Source organism: Diaphorina citri, unplaced genomic scaffold (assembly GCF_000475195.1).
Source record: "Diaphorina citri unplaced genomic scaffold, Diaci psyllid genome assembly version 1.1 scaffold229, whole genome shotgun sequence".
Classification (NCBI taxonomy): domain Eukaryota; kingdom Metazoa; phylum Arthropoda; class Insecta; order Hemiptera; family Psyllidae; genus Diaphorina; species Diaphorina citri.
The window spans coordinates 108066-124836 of record NW_007377666.1 but is presented as its reverse complement, the minus strand read 5'-3'; the positions used below and the strand labels follow the sequence as shown (position 1 = coordinate 124836).

Here is a 16771-nt window from a genome sequence, read left to right as displayed (position 1 = left end):
TCAATAGAACAAACGGTTTATTTGTTGAAGGATTATGGAACGGTTCCCATGGCAACGCAGATTACAGCTTTATAACAGATTAGATACCTATTTTACACCGAAAAAATAATAACACGTAAAGTAAAAAGTATTACCAATCCCCCTCTTTCCTCTTCATCCCCTCTTTCTTCTTTTAAATCCTTGTTTTCTAATGAGTTGTCTTCGTATGAAGTCTGCATCTTTTCAGTGGGGCCTTATGAATTTGAGAGTCACATTTAAAGAGCTTTAAGCAGAAATGTAGGTTCGTAGGTTAGGATGCTTTTAAATAATGGACAAATCAGCTGATCTGTAAAATAATTTCATGGCACACTCAAATAAAGAAAAGGAAAAAAAAAAAAAAAGAGAAAACATTTTATTGCTTTTTTCGTTTAAAAAACATGTTTTTTTTTTTTTTCAAATACGTATTCCGCAAATGTAATAGAAAGTCGTGTGATGTTCACACCAGATTTTTTCGTTTAAAAACATGTTGAAAACTGTCATTAATCCTTCATACGTGCCTTCCAATGAACATTTCACTCCAGATTATTAGTTTTAATTGCTCCTCTATCATTTTTATGAATTACGATGACGATTATCACATCTCTTCCATCCCCCAGTGCACTTTGAGGACAGAATTTGCTACCTATTTTGGTCCTACTCTGGGTCGCCCTTGTACTTCAATTCAGAGTGTGCATTTGTCATATTGTTGATGTTCGCAGACCTCTTGATTCCTACCACAATACCAATTTCTCTTCCTATTTTCCTATGACTTTGTTTTGGTCCGGGGCTGCGGTACATTAACTTTGGGAAAAGCTCTATATGTATAATAGATTATACTTAGAAGACAAAATATTAGGTGCTAAGAACAGCGGATATGAGGGATTGAACAGTTTACACATTTTTAAGTGAAAAAAAAAATCAAAATTTTAAGTGGGCGAATTGTTAATGTTTCCCTCTTGTGGTATGGAATTATAGATTGTCAGGGGGGCCCCGAAAATAATACACGGAAAATTATGTTAAGCATATGTTGTATCGCATACCTATCCGAATGTTATAAATTCAAAATATTGTCTTGATCCACGTTCAGGGTGAATTTTGTGATTCGAAAAAATGTACGTATGCAAATGGAATTTTTTGTGGTCCACCCTTTAAAATAAAACTCATTATGGAATTATAGATTGTCAGGGGGGCCCCGAAAATAATACACGGAAAATTATGTTAAGCATATGTTGTATCGCATACCTATCCGAATATTATAAATTCAAAATATTGTCTTGATTTACGTTCAGGGTGAATTTGTGATTCGAAAAAATGTAGGTACGTATGCAAATGGAATTTTTTGTGGTCCACCCTTTAAAATAAAACTGATGATAGACAATATTTTGGGACATAGGTAATTATCTTTAGGAAGGTACCTACATATGTAGTACCTACTTGTAAAAAAAAAATAATAATAATGAACAATATTGCTGATAGAATTTGAATTCCCTTTTTGGCCATTTCTGTCACATCTTCAAAATAATTGTGTGACTTAAGTCAGACCCTGTACTGGTTATGACAGCTAAAAACACGGCTTCTGATGTTGCTTTTGGATCTTTTTTCGTATTTTATTTCTTCCGCGATAAATGTTTCTGCTTAGTGTTAGATTACACGAAACAATAAATATTCCTAGATTTTTTTATACCTACTTATATTTATTTTTTGTGATTGTACCTATCTAATTTACCTAGTTAGAGAGATAGTGATCAGATGTTGGGAAAATTAGAAGAAAGATTACTGTCTCAGCTAATCAGAAAGCAATCTTTAATACTAGTAAAATATGAAATTGCCAACGTGTTACGACCAACTGTTTAAAGCTAACAACTGTTCAAAACCAAGAATCTGTCAACAAAGGATTTTGTGAAGTCTACAAAAGTTTAATTTCAACCTTATCAGTGTCTTATAATAGGACCTATGCTATACAATTGATGAACTTAGCTTTTTCCAATTTCCAACACACAATACTCTACTTTTATAACTCTTCCTTTAACCTCCTCTCTCCACTCTATACTATCCTCCATTCAATCCCCACTTATTTTAAAGCCGATTTTAAAGTGTGAAATTCAATAAAGTAGGATTATGTGAAGATATTTGGATGTGAACTTAATACCTGGTGCTAGAGTATTAAGACATTTTAGAGTTTAGTGTGTAAATTGCAGAAGTTCAGCTTTGGCTTTATTTTAGCCTTTTCTTTTTCAAAATCAATATGCCTTTACCTAGCGAATAAAAGGTACCTAATTAGGAAAATGATATTTCCGGTTTGTTTAAATTTAGGAATTTACGGTGGACCAAAAAAAAATTTCAAAGAATTGATGAACATTTATGCTCTTGCTGTCCTCAGTAATCTCAGTATCTATAAATTGCAGTATCATTTCTCACAATAATTTTCAAAGTGACTGCCGAAAAGAATTGAAAGATGAAAGACAAGTAAGCACTCTATTGCTGTTTTTTGATCCATTGACAAAAAGCTCTTCTCAATGTACATATTTATGAAAAATATAAAGTCAAAATATTATTCTCACTAAAAAGAAATGCTTTTTATGGACTTTTAATAGTAATAAAGAACTCTCTTTTTTTCCCATTTCTTTATTTTATTTCAATTGAAATAGTTCTTCATTTCGACGCTGACTTTTGTGGAAAATCTGTCAAGTATAAAATGTGGAACACCAATACAATAACTGGAAGAAAGTATTAATATCTACTTCATCTTTTCCAATATATTCTTCTTGGAGAGAAAATACTTCGGAAATCAGTGAAGGAGGGAAGGCTGCGTTGTATGTTGACCTAATAACAGTCTACGAAAACTCAAAACAACAACCTTCATCTACCATTTACAAGAAAACTGTGCTGCCCCAGTTTTCTTGTAAACGGGCCTTTTTGTTTACCTCCACCACTAGGAGGGAAGGCTGCGTTGTATGTTGACCTAATAACAGTCTACGAAAACTCAAAACAACAACCTTCATCTACCATTTACAAGAAAACTTTGCTGTCCCAGAAAACTGTGCTGCCCCAGTTTTCTTGTAAACAGGTCTTTTTGTTTACCTCCACACCCCTGTTTGTACAGAAAGTTTGCTAGATTTCACAATACCCCTTTAGGTATAAGTATTATCTCGGAATCTTCATACTTTCTCTGATCCCCCTTCTCCTCTTCAATAGCACCGCCTCTGATATTGTCAATATCAAATAATATCTCCAGTCATACCAGATACTGTTTGAAGCTGTTTGCTTGAAAGATTTTCCGATCCAATCTCTCGACTATAAATAATAATAATAATAAAAAATATTTTCTATGACTTTTTTACAGAACGCTTCGTAAAAAAAAGAAAGCCAGCTAGAGTCGAAAGATACCAAATTTAGTATGGAAAAAAATATGTGTGAACCCACTCTGTTTGTACAGAAAGTTTGCTAGATTTCACAATACCCCTTTAGGTATAAGTATTATCTCGGAATCTTCATACTTTCTCTGATACCCCTTCTCCTCTTCAATAGCACCGCCTCTGATATTGTCAATATCAAATAATATCTCCAGTGATACCAGATACTGTTTGAAGCTGTTTGCTTGAAAGATTTTCCGATCCAATCTCTCGACTATAAAATAAATAATAAAAAAATATTTTCTATGACTTTTTTACAGAACCCTTCGTAAAAAAAAGAAAAAGAAAGCCAGCTAGAGTCGAAAGATACCAAATTTAGTATGGAAAAAAATATATGTGAAGTTGATGCCAAAGTGGTCCACCTAGATCGAAATTTCATTCGTTGTAGAAGATGGCAAGAAATTGAGGACACTTTTATCCTACACGGGTGACGGTTCAGTAGCTAAGTCACACCCCCGACTTTATAAGTTTACCCATTTCACGGCTAAGAGTGTTATTTTGGCAGATTCGACTTTCACAGAAGAGGGTCAAGACCACCACCGTTTACCCTAAAATTATTCCTGGATGTGACCCTTAATACCAGAATCATCAGAAGATATGCGGCCTTTAGTCAATATTGCAGAGAAAAAGTTTTTTGTGTAGAAAATGATAAGGAAATGGGAACTTTAGGTGTAAGGATAGGAGGTTTAGGTGTAGGGAGGATTGGATGTGATGGAAGGGAGGGGTGGATGTGAATTCGTTGTAGAAGATGGCAAGAAATTGAGGACACTTTTATCCTACACGGGTGACGGTTCAGTAGCTAAGTCACACCCCCGACTTTATAACTTTACCCATTTCACAGCTAAGAGTGTGTTATTTTGGCAGATTCGACTTTCACAGAAGAGGCTCAAGACCACCACCGTTTACCCTAAAATTATTCCTGGATGTGACCCTTAATACCAGAATCATCGGAAGATATGCGGCCTATAGTCAATATTCCGGAGAAAAAGTTTTTTTTTTCCCCTTCTTTTTTATATAAAATGATAAGGAAATGTGAACTTTGAGTGTAAAGATAGGAGGTTTAGGTGTAGGGAGGATGGGATGTGATGGAAGGGAGGGGTGGATGTGAAGATGGAGGTGAGGAAGTGGAAGGTGAAGGAAATATGACATTGATGTTGGCTGGCTCATTAACCTCGTCATGTCAACCCAGTGTAACGTTTTCAGTGTTTAATTTAGTTTAGATTATTATTTCATTTATTATTGATTACGTTCTTTATTCCCACCTCCATTATTCTTTGCTTCTGCTATTCTCTTTTCTTTATGGTATGCTTTTCTCACAGACGCATTATGTCATGTCATTTTGAAGGTAGGATGAAGAGAAATCATTTATTATTGATTACGTTCTTTATTCCCACCTCCATTATTCTTTGCTTCTGCTATTCTCTTTTCTTTATGGTATGCTTTTCTCACTGACGCATTATGTCATGTCATTTTGAAGGTAAGATGAAGAGAAGGTATACTTTGTTTCCAGTTGTGATACGGAGAGCCTTCCTTTCAGTTTTTCACACAAATGATGTGATTCGTGAGTGTGGATTTTCCGTTTAGCATAGGGAACGGAGTACGTTATACATGGAGCCTTCCTTTCAGTTTTTCACACAAATGATGTGATTCGTGAGTGTGGATTTTCCGTTTACCATAGGGAACGGAGTACGTTTTACATAAACCTAAACCAGTTCTTGATTAATGATCTCATGAGTAGGGAAATCGGCATAGGGCAAGTGCCGGACAAGGTTCTGCCATTATTTCGACTGCAAGAAGCATGGAATGAAATAATTTACCCAGTAAGCCTTATGGAGCAATATGTGTTGAATCTTGGGTATAAGCTTCCTCCATGTCTCTCTTTCTTATTTTCACTCACTCTTTCCTTTTCAGGTTTTCTTTTCTAATCCCCATCCCACACCGACTTCCTTTCTCCAACAATTTCCACCGTTTCTTCTGTTTTTCTCTCCTGCGTACCCCATTATAACCTCATTGCCCATTCACAAAGAGAAATTTGATGTTGTCTTCATCTCTTCATGTAATATTATGAAAGAGCGCGGTCACATGTTTAATGAATACCGTCATTAGGAATTAGGTTTACTGAACTAGGGACTGTTGGGCTTCTCTTCTGCTTCTGTTTCTCTGGTAATTTTCTTGCTCTGTTTAATAAATGAAATATTACGTAGGTATCCACCACATTTTGAAAATATTTGTTATTCCTGTGCCTTCTCTCCCCTGCAAGTTATATCTCCCCCCAAATCAAGTCTCATAGAGTAGCACCCAGTATTGGCAAACTATTTCAAAGATAACACACTCGACTTATTGTTAAGCGGCCCTAGAACAGTAGTAGTCATTTATTAATAGCAAGCCGGGTAAGTAGACAACCGAGCTACCAGAATGGTTCAAACCGAGTGCCCTTTAAGTCAAAGATACAAAAATTCGGAAGCGGTGTTAAAGGAGCTTATAACCAACCTCAACCTGTGTTATATTGGGCTGGATTTATTTGGTTTAAATTTATATTATTTGTAGTGTAGTAACTGAGGAATGACACTATTGTTAATTAAGATGTCTTCTAGAAACTTACCTTTGTGGTAAACCTTTTAATATGGTTGCACCTAAAGTATCATTTGTAATCCATTTCCAGAAATCAACTCTAGGATAACTTCCGTAGCTATTATTAATAAATGAGCAAGCAAAGTTTAGTTAAGTCGAATGTTTATCGATCTTATAAATTAGATAAGGAAAATAGCTGGCCCACATTGTTCCACTAGAGAATAAAAGGCTCCACCACAAATCAGGTGGGAGGTGGGGTCCGAATTGAATACTGGCAGCCCAGAACAGCAACTTAGATGGAATTCTATTCAAACCAGATAGAAGTTTGATTAATGGACCAGGTACAGCTAAGAAGAGTAGCACTATTGCTTGAAGCCAATCGACTACCTAAATAGTTATTATCAATATAAAACAAAAGAGTTTTTATTCTGTGTAGATAGACAGGGTATATACTTTGAAGGCAGAACAAGTTCGCAGGATTTGTTTGACTAGGTAAGGAATACAACTTTAGATAAGTCTATCAATTCACTTGAAGAATGACTAATGAAAAAAGTTCAGACAATAGAAATGTTCTCATTACTCAGTGTTTCAAAATTCTTCCATTTACGAAAAAAAGACATGTCTTGTAATCGTGAAATGATTGTCTTACAGATAATACCAAATACATACATACATTCTTATGAACCTTCATACAAATATGTTCAACAGACGATATCCACCGGTTTAAATTGGACATGAAAAGAACATTGAATAGCTGAGCAGAATTCAAAATCCGCTAATTTTCGCTTTAATTAATTTTATTCTTCTTTTAATAATCCGCGACATTAAACAATACTACCGCTCTGCTCAATTTATTTAACGTTCTTTTTTTTCTTCATGCACTTTTGGCAAAGCGGCTCTAGAGCTGGTAAATTCATTCTGGAAAATGAATTCTATACAAACTAAGAAAAATGCAACAGATAGATCTTCTGCTCGAAACAATACTAGTTGCAAGTTAGCTAGATTTGTTAAAAATTATATGGTTATGGACCCTCATAATTAGGTATATGGGCTAAGTAAGGAAAAAAGTAAAAGAACAAATGTATTACAAAGTCTGTGTGTGAATTTTCACATTTTTCTCAGAGTCACAATAACAAACTATTTTTCGTTTGTGTTTTACACGTCATTTATTTGTATAATAATTTCATTTTAATTATTTCTATGTTTCTCTTTGCATTATGCTTCTTTTTAAATCTCCTCCTCCTTCTTGCTTTTCCTCGTGGTCTTGCTTGACCTCACTTATTATACTATTGCATGATGGTTGCAGCCAAAATTTATTTGTTCATACGTTTCATTATTTTGGTTTTTAATACGGACACACGTTTTGTTTTGTGTTTTCTCTTTCTTGCCCAGGAGCATAATAGGGGGGACATCAGTTTGTTCAATATTTGATGTGAGTTTTGTGGTAAATGTACTTATTACGACTGAGAGTACATTATTTGAAGTGACAGAAAACTGGCAGGTTTTATTTCATCTCCGTTAACTAGAATCGAAAGCCACGAGTCGTTGCACCTGTTTGTAAGTAGTGAAAATCATTCCTACCATAGTGTAAATCGTTAAACAATTCGTATTTTTGCATCACTAATTACAAGTTTTTCTACTGATTTCAAAATCTTCTCATGAACCATTGAATCTGTACTTCCTTTTCATGTTTTTGTTATCTATCTAAATTGTTGATGTCTTTGTTTGTAGGTACCTACCTACTCGTAACATTTTTTACTCTTCTTTGACTTAACCATCCAGTTGACATCTGCAAATATAACATCTTCATGAGTTCTATAAATTTTAAATCTAATTCTGAGAAAGCCATGTGATAGTCAGTCTTTTAGTGCCAGTTTGAGTTTTCCTCCCACTTGCGAATTTTATTCCATTCTTCTTCATAAACTATTTAGAATATTTAGTAATTTAGTTCTTGTTTCTGCTATAGTCTGATGTGTTACCTTAAATCTTATTCTTCCTCTCTCCCATGCACTTTTTTGTTCCATCTGCATTGTTCATTTTCTTTTTCATATTATCTTGGACGGTCTTCAAAATAAAGTCTCTAAATAAATATTGTTTATTTATTTCATGCATTGTTTTTTCTTGTGGAGCAGTCAGTATGAATTATTTGAGATGTGTTGTGTTTACGGCTAAATCTTAATGTCTGTTTGTGTAGGTACTCCTCTCATGATTTGCATGCTTCCTTGATTTGAATTTTCTCAAGAGGGTTCCACTCGTTTTCGCTATATTTTAGATGATAACCAGGGACTAAATGTTCATAATAATTTGACTACCACCTACCTATTCATTTGGACTCTGGACTTGAGTTTGTCTAAGCAAAAATGGGATATATCGAAGGGGGAAAAAGAGCTTATAGTCAATACCTGTTATTATGAGTTTTCAATGTGAGACCTACTTATGAAAAAAGTAGTGATGCTTAATTATATTGCTCTAGAAGGAAATAGTCAATTGAAAGTTCTTGACTAATTGTTTTTCTGGGTAGATTTCGCTTTTGATTCTTGGCTGAGCTTGAGAATTAGAAGATTTTCGTATCCAAGCACTTACTTCTACATTCTTCATTGTCTAGCAATATTAGACAAGTAAAAGTAATCTAATTTTCTAGTAGAGCATCATGATCAATGGAAGCGCAAGAATTGTATGATATTGTAGTCAAGTGTCACAGGGCCGATACAAGGTGTGCCAGTCTTCAGCATGTTTTCTTTGTGTGTTGTACATTTTTAACAAATGTTTACCTATCAAAATCGAATTACCTTTTCAAGAGCTATAGAACAAATAAACAGAGAAGTTAGGTACCTACAGGTTTTCTTTCTAAAATTTTCGAGGAAATATGTACATACATCTGATATTTTCTTCTCTCCACTTCTACTCTCTCGTGATTTTCAAATTTCCTTTCCACAATGGTTGGCCCTTTTTGTGATTTTCTTTGTCTTTTTGAGTTTTCCCGTATGTAACCATCTATTGTATGCTCCGTTGTCACCCTAAATATAAAGGTCTCAATAACGACCATCAGATATCAAACCCATTAGACATCTGATATTTTCTTCTCTCCATTTCTACTCTCTCGTGATTTTCAAATTTCCTTTCCACAATGGTTGGCCCTTTTTGTGATTTTCTGTGTCTTCTTGAGTTTTCCTGTGTGTAACCATCTATTGTATGCTCCATTGTCACCCTTATTATAAAGGTCTCAATAACGACCATCAGATATCAAACCCATTACAAAATCTTGCCTGGACAAAATAATAATAGAATTTTACTTTGTACAAATATAGAGATAAGCTCAGATAGAGTGAGAGAGCATACATTTGCACCATTCACATTACTAAACAACTGTAGCTATTATAGTTATATATATATATATACTAGAAACACAATCCTCGCACAATTTATATCTAAGATCGAAGAATTTTACTTTGTACAAATATAGAGATAAGCTCAGATAGAGTGAGAGAGCATACATTTGCACCATTCACATTACTAAACAACTGTACCTATTATAGTTATATATATACTAGAAACACAATCCTCGCACAATTTATATCTAAGATCGGATGGGGGATTGAACTTTGGACTGACCAGTAATCTGCATAAATACGTGAGTGTGGACGCTAGAGACATGAAAGAAGAGACTGGCTAGAAGCTGAGGAAGTGTTGTTGTAGTGTTTTTTGTCCAGTGATGGTCAATAGTCATTGGAACACTTTCATATTACGATTACATACACAAAACACAAGTAGGTCTAAGTTACAGATGAATTTGTCATCCGCTTTTAGATGCTGACAGCTGGTGAACTTTGGTCCAAGTGAGTGGTGCATCGATAGGTTTTATTAGAAAAAGCTCAGGGGTGAAAGGTTAAGAAAGGTTTCATGGCAAAATCTTGAAGAGGCTAAAACTGAGGGTTCAAAGAGCCCTGACAAAACCTTTGGCTTAATAAGAAGTTTGTGTGATATCTGTGAAGTAAGAAGTGAGTGGTGCATCGATAGGTTTTATTAGAAAAAGCTCAGGGGTGAAAGGTTAAGAAAGGTTTCATGGCAAAATCTTGAAGAGGCTGAAACTGAGGGTTCAAAGAGCCCTGACAAAACCTTTGGCTTAACAAGAAGTTTGTGTGATATCTGTGAAGTAAAAAAAAGAATGAATGAATTGAAACAATGAATGAAAAGAACTTCAGTGGTCTTCAATCTGTGTCAGCAGACACCGAAACAGCAGCGGGATAACAGAAAAACATTTTGCTAACTTCGTAGCTCAGTGCGTAGCAATTAGGTATAACATACGAAAGATTCGATTTGTAGGTAAATAAATACATAGTTAAATCTAATGTTCTGAAGGTATCAATAAAAGCATTGTTTGAAGTTCATTTATTCTACGATACCTATATTATTTTGGTGGAGATGCTATATTCACCACACCATTGTTCGAGGTTTTGGCCTTAAGATTTGAGTAACGGCCCAACCTATTATTATCCTGCTAGGCTCTTTCAGAAGGTTTGGCATACCTCGTGCGTGTAAAACAGCGACTTCCAAACCAAGAAACCCTGTTTAGAACTTTTTAGACAAATCAACTGTTGTTGCACATGGGGAGTGAACCCGGAACTCCTTTCTACAAGACTGTGACCAAGAGAAGCAGTGAACCTATACGTGGGCAACTTGATCTAAGCTATCAAGTATTCAAGTTCAACGAGCTAGTCCGATTGATCGATGAGACTTGATTGATATGAAGAGGAAAGTTCTGATGTGTAAAACTAGTTGCAAAACCAATTATTTATTTAATTGATTTATATATCAGCAAAATCGATCAAACCGTGCCATCAGCCACATTCCATTATCTTAAGTTCAACAGGTAGGCAGTCAATACCGGTGCTATACATGGCTATTTAATGTCATAAACTTGTGTTTATTGAAATAGCCCAGAGGACTTACACATTTCCAGTTCAAATAGATGTTGCTCATGTTGCCCGGTTATGATTGCTCAATAGTCAATACCTGTTATTATGAGTTTTCAATGTGAGACCTACTTATGAAAAAAGTAGTGATGCTTAATTATATTGCTCTAGAAGGAAATGGTCAATTGAAAGTTCTTGACTAATTGTTTTTCTGGGTAGATTTCGCTTTTGATTCTTGGCTGAGCTTGAGAATTGGAAGATTTTCGTATCCAAGCACTTACTTCTACATTCTTCATTGTCTAGCAAGTTACCCCTGATGAGTTTCGTGATTAGAATAATTAATCAACAAGATCTTAACAGTATCAAGCAACCTGGGAACTAATAACAGTACCTAATTCACTGATTCCACAAATCTGAATCTTATGAAGATAGCTACTATAGAGATATTGAAAATGTAATTGTAATAATTACCCATATCTGCCTGATATTCCAAGATACAAATGAATCTTCTTCTCCGTGATACTACCATGCAATTTTATTTCTTTTTCATACCAACAAAATAGGGATACAAAGATCATTTACTTCTGCTTTGTCCATCCCTTTGTTCTAGCCACCCTAATAGGTAAGCTCATGCAAAAGTGTTATACTCACGTAATCGGAAATTTTGGTCAGTCTTTTTGATTCGCCCTGTATTGGGCTTCGAATTCCACTGACCAGGTAAAAACAAAGCTCCGTTATGTGTATGGATAAATGGGACCTCTGCAGGCTTGGAACGTCCTTCACGGAGTTACAAAGTTGCTGACTTCATTAGCATATTGCGTACAGGGTGATTCTAAAAATTCTCGATGAGTTTTGGTACACTTTCTTTGCTTTACGTCATCTCCACTAATAAAATTGGTTATTCTGTCATCTCCACTAATAATACTGGTTATTCTGTCATCTCCACTAATAATACTGGTTATTCTGTCATCTCCACTAATAACACTGGTTATTCTGTCATAAGCACTGACAGATCATGTAAAAATCTTTTGGGTTTTCTTCCTTGATTAAAAAAAGTTCTGAATACAGTAATGTACCTACAGAGTAGATATTTATTTTTATGGAATTTGACTAACTTAGTACTGTCTCATCGAAAGAAATATTTTCTAACATAGAGTCACTCTTGGGAACAGTATCAAGATTTTCCGTCGAACAAGCTGGGCCCGTTACCTGCCAATCCTGCCATTCAGGACCAAATATTGGAAAATCTTGATACTGTTTCCAAGAGTGACTCTATGTTAGAAAAAAATTCCTTTGATGAATGGCAGGTTACCTGCCATTCAGGACCAAATATTGAATTCAGGACCAAATATTGGAAAATCTTGATACTGTTTCCAAGAGTGACTCTATGTTAGAAAAAAATTCCTTTGATGAATGGCAGGTTACATTCAGGACCAAATATTGAGGAGGAAGACGACGCGACGTGGGAGAGATAAAGAGAGAGGACAAGAAAGAAGAAGAGAAGTGAAAGAACGAGAGGGAAATGAAAAGCGTTTGTGTTGTTTGAAGAAAATTTATTCTTCCACATGAGTTTGTCAGTTCAAATGAAAACGATTTTTCTTCGCCAAAGTTTTCAAAAGAAGAGAAGAAAAGGAAGAACACGAAGACTTGGAGGAAGAAGAGAAAGAAAAGGAGAAGGAGGAAAACAAAAACAACCTATCTTGAGATTTAAGACTGTCGCATTACGCGCTTGGGTGTTGGAAAAAAATTCTTATTTGAGAACATCACAAATTTAAATTTTTTGGAGGAAGTTGGGATTGCGGGAGTGGAGAAATGATCTGTCAGACTGGAAGTTGGATGTGATATCAGATTAATTTTTTTTCTTAGATGAAGAGAGTATATTTTATTAAAAATGAATATTTAGAAAGACATATCAAAGAAATGTACAGGGTTCAAAGTTTTGCACCCCCTCCCATAGTTACATACTAACATAGCTGGTGCAAATACCTAGTTTGATCCCAATAGAATCAGTTAAAATACGTTGATATCCTAAATCTAAACAATTCACTTCTTAGTGGAGACACCAAAACTCCATAATATTCATATCGCGGTACTAGAGATTGGAGATGTACATACTTTTCAAAATAATTTAGGTAATGAACAAGTTGTTTAAGTGCAGGCAATGGACAATATTTGTTCAAATGACATCTTGACCAGTGTAGGCACCTAATAGCGGCTGCAATTTGAAATAAAGAACATAAAGGAAGATCTCACCCCTACATCTACTGAGATATCCTATACGAGTAAGACAGATTCTATCACGTAGGTAGAACGTACCTTACAGGGTAATGAACAAGTTGTTTAAGTGCAGGCAATGGACAATATTTGTTCAAATGACATCTTGACCAGTGTAGGCACCTAATAGCGGCTGCCATTTGAAATAAAGGACATAAAAGAATAGCTCACCCCTACATCTAGTGAGATATCCTATACGAGTAAGACAGATTCTATCACGTTAGGTAGAACGTACCTTACATTACTACGGAAATGACTACATCACATCTTACATCTCTTGGGGTACTTGAAAAAAACTTGAGTGATTATTAATACTCAATTTAAAGTAAGAGTGCCAATTTTTTTTGCTTTTTTTTCGTGGTGAAATTAATAGACGTGATGATTTATGTGTTTCGTCTACTTTGATGAATGCTCAATATTATTTTATATTTATAGACTCCGAGCTAAGCGCAAGATACATATGTGGTATGGCTTTAATTGTTTTCCTAAATTCCTAGTGAATAACATGTACTTCTTCTTGATAGCAAATCTTCCGATGATTATAAGAAATGCTATAAGTCGTTTAACAATTAAATAATCAATCAATTAAGCGCAAGATACATATGTGGTATGGCTTTAATTGTTTTCCTAAATTCCTAGTGAATAACATGTACTTCTTCTTGATAGCAAATCTTCTGATGATTATAAGAAATGCTATAAGTCGTTTAACAATCAAATAATCAATCAATCAATCAATCAAATACTATGTAACAAAGTCTGTAGACGTACGTAGGAAGGTACTTACATAGGGCTATCAATGTTATCATGTCCATATAAACCTTTAGCAATAATTCAAAATATTATATCGTGTAGGAAAGAGCATTGTTATGAGAATTCTATCAATGGGCAAGAGATTTTTTTATTCTTTTTAGAAGAGGAAGGTACTTACATAGGGCTATCAATGTTATCATGTCCATATAAACCTTTAGCAATAATTCAAAATATTATATCGTGTAGGAAAGAACATTGTTATGAGAATTCTATCAATGGGCAAGAGATTTTTTTCTTCTTTTTAGAATAGGCCTATGTTAGCTCTGATGAAACTTCAGAACAATATACTTTGCCTGTTCTCACTTCATAAAAATTTGTTCAACATTTTTCTCTTTTCTATTATCTTAGACGAAAGAAAAAGAGGAAGAAACACACAGACAATATCAAGTTTTATATCATCACATTTCATAATTTTTATTCATATTTTTCTTTACATTTCATAATTTTTGGAGAGGTTCATATTTTTCGTTATGTTATGTGAGCAGTGTTTAGTTGTAGCTTCTTTTATTTCAATTTATTTGGAGCATCTTAAATATGCCCAAGGGATGCCGAGAGAATAAGTTTGGACTAATAGAAGAGTTGAACATAAAAGAAAGGAGACAGATTTGTAAAATAAAAAAAATGTCAATTGAAAATATTGAAATGGAACTGTAAATAACAAGGAAATTACGAGACAAATATAAAACACCAGAACAACTTTTAATCCAATTCAGTTGCCTTATAAGAGTGCAACCACCGTTATTGCCAAAGAAAAATGTTTACTAAATCTTTAAAAGGAAAGCCTTTACTTCTTCAAAGTTGCTCGATAAAAAACTGTACAACAAAAGCACTAATTCAATCAATAATGAACTTGAGCCTAACTATCAACAAGGCATGGGAACACAGAAAACAGTAAACAATCGGTAAAGAATAGAAATGAAGGCTATCAATAACAACTTGAAAACTGCACAGTTCAATAGAAATGGAATGGAATGACAAATAAAGATTGAACTAGAAACAAAACTCAGAGGTGTGAAATGAAATGAATTGTTTCAAGCGTAATTACCCATGGAGGAAGGAAACAATTAAGCCAGGAAATAACCCCCTTCTCTTCTTTTGTTCTTTCCTAATTTTATTAACAACGAAGCACAATAGAGGGGAGAAAATGAGCCAACAGGTTGATATACCCCTTGTGTTGTTTCTCGACAAGTTATCCCTGTGGGGCTTTTTTATTTGTTCTTTCATGCCTCCGTAGTAATAAATTGATACCCCAATGGTCTAGGGGGGGAGATGAGCTGCTTTCTAACCATTTATTTAGACAACTTTTTATTTACCCGGCAAGGTAGTCCCTCTAATCAACTCTAATGGTTGCCTAGGCCCTGCCACAATCTAGAAAGCTTCTTAATCCCAAGATTTATAAACCTTGGGCAAATTTTTAGCACCTTAACGTAGCCTTGAGTAACAGTAAAGTCACATTTCAATAACAAAAAGGTGTTAGCACTAATGTAGATTCGTAGACGTATAAGCTTAACCCATCTTTTAGGGCTGTTTACCCCAACACCTGAGCCTCAGAGTGGGCTTTTTATGTACAACTAACCTATACACAATGCATATTATTATTTATACTCATTTGGAAATTTCCCTCTGATTCCAGGACTTAAATGACTCTCAGTATTCGAGAGAAGATCATGAACGCAGCCAACACTACTGTAAGGTAAGTCGAATCTCTATTAAATTTATTCTCTCTTAAATACTCATATTATGATGAAGAATAGTTGTATATGTATAGTGCCCGTGCTCAGTGCTCATTTCACCCATTTGTTAGTGGAGATGACAAGTACCTACACTCATGTGATGTACTGACCATAATAGAACAATAAATTTAGTTGAGATGTCAAGTGCACTTATATGACGTAGTGTTCGAAAAATGAAGTTAGTGGAGATGTTAAATACACCCATGTGATGTAGGTACTGTCCATACAAAAGCAATATGTATTAGTGGAGATGTCAAGTGCACTTATGTGATGTGGAGTACAAATAATGTTAGTGGAGATGCCAAATCACAACATCTACTTTCCTGTAGACATAATACCTACCTACGTCGCAAAATTGGCCTGGTGCTAGATAATAATTAGATAGCGGTCAACCCTGACGCCTTTTAACCGAGAGATCGCTCATTCGAAGCAAACTCATCGCACAGTGTGTATCATTAGAGAATTTATAATAACATTGACGATCATGATAATAGATGTTAGATAATAATAAAATACAACACGATAATGAGAAGTAGAACTGTGGTTTTACTCTGACGACCGGAAGTCGATGACGTCACAATCAAGATCACATGTTTCAGATGTGAAATGATAATAATAATTCAAATGTTTTTCTTATTTCTCGAATGAAAATAACACGGGATAGGTGCTCCGGCGGCTCAAGGCTTGGTAGAAACAGTGTTGACAACTATGAAATTTCAACCGGAAAGAGGGAGAATTTGATACCTTAGCTTGAGCTTGAAAAAAAGCGATTTAAGTGCAATATCTACATAGTACATACATAATTATTAATTTTTTGTACAAAAGCTATGTAGGCACCTAATTTTAAATTAGCCATGTTTCTACCTAACTAAAGCAGACGGACAAGTGCAGACAAAGTCCATAAAAAATAATATATGAAAAGATATCATCTGCATAAAAAATTAATAAATTTACAATCAAGTTTTTGCACGAAAAAATTTATATCTTCCTCCCAAGTTCATTAGGAGGAAGAGAAGTAGAGGAAATGCATTTATTACAT

General features: G+C 34.7%; 1 protein-coding gene across 5 annotated transcripts in view; it reads left to right on the top strand.

Moving 5' to 3' along the window:
- The window catches only part of LOC103506355 (probable serine/threonine-protein kinase dyrk1), a 175707-nt gene that overhangs the window by 100855 nt on the left and 58081 nt on the right, over positions 1-16771 (top strand). For all 5 annotated transcript variants that reach the window (XM_026821422.1, XM_026821424.1, XM_026821423.1 and 2 more), the window contains one exon: positions 15633-15692. In XM_026821422.1, the coding sequence (XP_026677223.1) occupies positions 15640-15692 (53 nt within the window). In that variant the 5' untranslated portion in view covers positions 15633-15639. The remainder of the gene's footprint in view (positions 1-15632; positions 15693-16771) is intronic.